The sequence below is a fragment of the Ptychodera flava genome, chromosome 7 (assembly GCF_041260155.1).
Source record: "Ptychodera flava strain L36383 chromosome 7, AS_Pfla_20210202, whole genome shotgun sequence".
Lineage (NCBI taxonomy): Eukaryota > Metazoa > Hemichordata > Enteropneusta > Ptychoderidae > Ptychodera > Ptychodera flava.
Genome location: NC_091934.1, coordinates 5,140,816 through 5,145,697, shown reverse-complemented (window position 1 = coordinate 5,145,697; position 4,882 = coordinate 5,140,816). Strand labels below are relative to the sequence as shown.

The 4,882-nt window shown below is 39.2% G+C and overlaps 1 protein-coding gene across 1 annotated transcript; it reads right to left on the bottom strand.

Annotated features, from left to right (window-relative positions):
• Positions 1-518: 518 nt before the first annotated feature.
• Positions 519-1,373, bottom strand: LOC139137768 (solute carrier organic anion transporter family member 2A1-like). The gene has a single exon (XM_070706034.1). The coding sequence runs from the start codon at positions 1,371-1,373 to the stop codon at positions 519-521; it is 855 nt and encodes a 284-aa protein (XP_070562135.1).
• Positions 1,374-4,882: the final 3,509 nt, after the last annotated feature.

Sequence of the window (4,882 nt, the reverse complement as noted above, 5' to 3'; positions counted from 1 at the left end):
CATGTGCCTAGATCGAGATGTCTTTATTGCAAATGCCACGTAAGCTTATGTGCTATAATGGTTTTTATTACATGCCTCGTATATCGAACGTCGCGCGCTCCATAGGATTCAATGGTAACTCGTAGATGGCGCCGCGGGCCGCATAGTCATCACGGGACTGAAAGTGAACCGGCACTATTTTGAACTTGAATACTTTTGGATGTAAAGTCTTGAAATTTCATGTTTTGCACAGAAAATCCGGTTTTTGGAAAATCTCGCATATAAATATTGATAAACCGCATAATAGTAGTTTAAATATATCAATACATCATTCGATGATGAAAACCGTTCTATTTTAAACCGGTTTTCGTCTAACATGAAAATAAAGCATTTGACTATAATTTGCCAATAAACGTAATTATTTTTGGTACAAACTGAGTGAGAGAGGCATGTAATAAAAACATTATAGCCCAAACAAGGGACTATGTACCCTCGGGGCAGGAGACCATTTGCCCTCTTTACGTCGGGCAAATGGTCTCCTACCCTCGGGCACATAGTCCCATGTTTGGGCTATAATATATAACGTGTCTTCGCTTACCCATGTAGATAGGGGCTTTCAGTTTACCGGCACCATCGTCTATATAGGTTGGTGTTAAGATCAGTAATGGTGTGAAGAACACTCCGACAAAAATGTGTCCAAGCAATAAAATTATGACTGCTTGCATACTTTCCTTTTCGTCGATCTTGGTGCAGACGTGGCTTGCGTTACCAAGTCTATCGTCCGACGAGTTGCTATTACCGCCCAAACACAAGGTCGTGTCATTTGTGCCAACAACCACAGTCGAGTATTTGTACGTGTCCGATAGGAAATGTGGGAGTGACGTGAAACACTGACACAAAGCCGCTAGGATTATACCCAGTCCAACGACCCGAGGACGATGAACACCTGTTCGGCCGAAGAAAACACTCCCAAAGACAACTGTTATCAGTGATGCCGTTTCAAGTAAGGTCGAATTTAGTCCCATTAGCGCACTGTCCAAGGAGTACCGTTTCTGGATGCTGGTTAGCCCAGTTAGCAAAGTGGTGAAGGTGACAGTACACATGAAGCCGGATACGCAAAGAACAAAGAACGCCAATTTGAAATTGGCGAACATTTGGAGACACTTCGGCTGCCAGCTTCCTATGCCAAACATCATATCTGGGTCATGCTGGTTCTTAGGCAAGACGGCGACATGAGCGCGCCCATCTGGTCCATCTGGGAAAGATGCCCTGGTCGTAGCTGCCTTGCCAACTTCTTCTAGCCTTTCCAGCTGTGCACTTTGCTGCTTTCTGGACGATGATTCATGTTCGCCAGTATCGTATCCGTTCTTGTTGTCGTCTTTTATGATTTCCATTATCCTAGAACAATTATCAGAACATGTTATGTTTTTTTCATCGGAACAAATTTAGAGACGATTCATCGTATTTTGTTTGAATGTATTGCATTTCTAACATCAAAATAGGCACACTACGTTAAGCAATTTTGACTGTTCAGTTTAATTCCATTGAGTTAGTAAGTGCATTGAAACAGTATTTAAACTTTGCAGAAACATTCGAAAGATTTTCAAGTTAACAAACATAAGTAAACTATGCACTTACGCCAAGGAATGGTACCCAGCGTCATTATCTCCGAACGAAGAGCAGTGTTTTTTTCGTGTCCCGTTTGAAAGGGCGGGGTTTGTGGGAATTGGGCCCGTACGATTAATGTTAACATTGCATCTAAGACGATTGGCAATTGATGAAAGACAAATTTAGAGATGCAGCTATGTAGGTGTCATGCATGATTTAGATATAGTACATGGAATACATTATTTTGTAAACAAGAACGTCGCACGGGCGCTGACGACTCCTCTCTTTAAAATTTGATAAATAAGCTCACACAGATATTTAAAAAAAAACAGGTATTGGTATAAGTGCTCTTTGCTGCAAGTCTATCTGAAAAGTATAACTTTTAATTCCCTCAGAGAATTGTTCCGTGTCGACGTCGAATATTGTTCAGGATGAGCAATAAAGTATGTATGTCAACGAACTTACCTTCGCTTTGAGGTTTCTGCTGTTGAAAGTACTTTCACTGCACATATACAACAAATGAATGAAGGACAAACTCCTGAATGCACTGATCGCAATTGTGATTAGGCTGCGATGCCATGTGACTCTTTTAAGTAATAACGACAACTACGTCACGTGACCTTTTCATATTGCAATAACTACAAAAATATAGCCATGTATTTTAACCCGTACTTTGGGTAAATACAGACAAATAATGTAATTTTAACCCGTATTGGGGTAAATACAGGCAAATGAAACTATGTATTTTAATCCTTATTGGGGTAAATACAGGCAAATTAAGAAAAATAGAGTAATACAGCAACGGTATTTATGGATATAGCACCCTGTATTTTTGTGGCACCTACATTATCTATGCACCACGAAAGATGCATTTGAAATACGCGTAAATAGGTCGATACTGACACATTCATACATACATATCTAAAGTTTATTTATAATCATATGCTAAAGTTACCGCTTAGTTGAATTTATGATGTATTTCACCTATCTCTGTTATTAATAGCTGAGCTAAGAAATGTTTTCTGTGTCACAACCTTCACTATAGGGAAAATTTGCGAGACTAGAGCAAGGAAATGACGCTTTCTCGCAATCAGTGAGAATCTGTTCTTATTCTCACCGCTGTCAGTGAGAAAATTTTAATCTCCACTGGAGATTGGTGAGAAATGCACCCCTTGGCAAGAATCAAGTGTGAGAACAAATTCTCACCGGTGAGAATGGAAATTCTGACCAAGTTCAGTGAGAATTGAAATTCTGATTTTACCAATGAATTGAAATCTTACTGATTCTCACCAATGAACGGCGAGTCTTGATGATTCTCGCCAGTGAATTTCAATTCTCACTGTACTTGGCGAGAAAATCCATTCTCACCAGTGAGAATTTGTTCTCACACTTGATTCTAGGCAATGAGTGCATTTCCCACCAATCTCCAGTGCAGAGAATAAGAACAGATTCTCACTGATTGCGAGTAAGCGTCGTTTTCTCGTTCTAGTCTCGCAATTTTTCCCTATAGTGATTAGAAATATCCATAACACAAAGAGTTTTGTCTTCGCCTCAACAAATGCGACCCCGGGTCGTCAAGGTATAATTATCTCTAGAACTATGTTTCGAATGAGTAGTTTGAGCACTGGGCGGCATTCAAACGTACGTGAAATCATGTATTTACTTACTTATGAATTTCATGTTAAAATGAAACTGAACTTTGTTGAAAACATTTCACAATCTTTGACTGCTAATTTTTGTATCCCATAATGTGTAGCTGGTGGAAGGTTTGGCTAAGCTCTCATCATGCTTATTTTCTGTGTTCCCTTCCCGTTTCTCAAAAACTATACAAAGGCGAAATCTCTTTTGACGTCAGATTTAATCGGACAGGCATGATTTCAATGGGGTAAAATAATCATAAAATGAAAATAACATGCAGTCAAAGGTCAAATTTGACAGATGTCAGTTGCGCCAACGAAAGAGATCTGATGTCCCTTGATATGAAGAATGATGCCGACATATCATGACACAGAGGGGACTATAGATATCACAATAGTGATTTTAATCACGGTCCCTCCAATTTACAATCGAGCCAAAAAAAATCCTTGTTTCGCTCAGATAAAACAGAAATATATCGGCAACCGAATATCGAGATCCACGCAGGTGTTTGCGTCCATATCGGAGCTTCGCAAGTTTGAGCGGAAACATCCACTTATGGACGCAACAACACTCGAAGTTGTCAGGGTGGTTTAGGTTCCTGCATGGTTAGACTTTATCTTAAGAAGTATGGTTGTGAGTCAAAGTTGGAAACTTTGCTGGCGGTTAGCCAACACGCAATGCAACTAAGCGAACAAAGATGGCCAACCAGCTTATTCATTTGTGAACACACACATATATCGCTGTCTATAAAACTGTGTCTTTTCAGTCAGCTGGTTCTCAGCAACGTAAGAATCACGGGCCACCAAAGTTGCATTCAAGCGATAAACATAACGGCGTGTAACCAGCAACCAGACAAGACATAGAAGGTATTCTACTAAAATTAGACCATGTGCTCCATGACACTGACAAAATGAACTCCAAACTTGACCAGCTGCAGTCAAGTAAGAAATGAGAGAAATAACAGAAGAAGTGGACCAATATTCTAAGAAAGTTCTCATCTGCTCGCCTAAAATATTTGAAATTTGATAGTTACTCTTCATTTTATTTTCTAATAAAGTCATCATTGTGTAAATATAACACTTTCATTTCAAATCCGTAACATTCATTCCTACCGAAAAATCCCATAAAACGTGTATGTCCCACTTTATTAATAATTAATAATATTCACTTTGGAAAATATTGCCTCTCAAATTTGAAAGGACCCCGCAGAATTTGAAGATCGAGTGGTGACTGTTTGAACGCCCCCGGTGGTTTTGTGAAGGCCACTGACTCACACTTGACTCGAAGTTTGGAAAATGGTAAACGTTTCACTGTTGTCAAGAAGTAAATGTGCTTAAACAATCAAGAAGAAGAGTCTCTCAAATTCAAAAACTGTTTCTCTGTTTCTATTCAGATCAAATCAATTATAGTTTGTAAAATAATGCTTATGCAAAACTGCTTTTAAAAGTGAAAATTCCCAACCTCAGCAGAGCTCAGCATTCCTCTTACTTGCTATTGTACCGTAGCACAGAATAGTCTTACCAGGAAATGAGTTTATCTTTAATGCAGAAAATTACTGAAAGCGTTATGAAGTAATTTTAAACTTTAAAAGACCGATTAATTTCCCCCCAGGCACGCATAAATCGATACTGGTTCAGACCTGTTTCCTGTCAGCGTA

Excerpts from the sequence above, each read along its gene's own strand:
- LOC139137768 (XM_070706034.1), bottom strand. The coding sequence starts at position 1,373 with ATGGAAATCATAAAAGACGACAACAAGAACGGATACGATACTGGCGAA.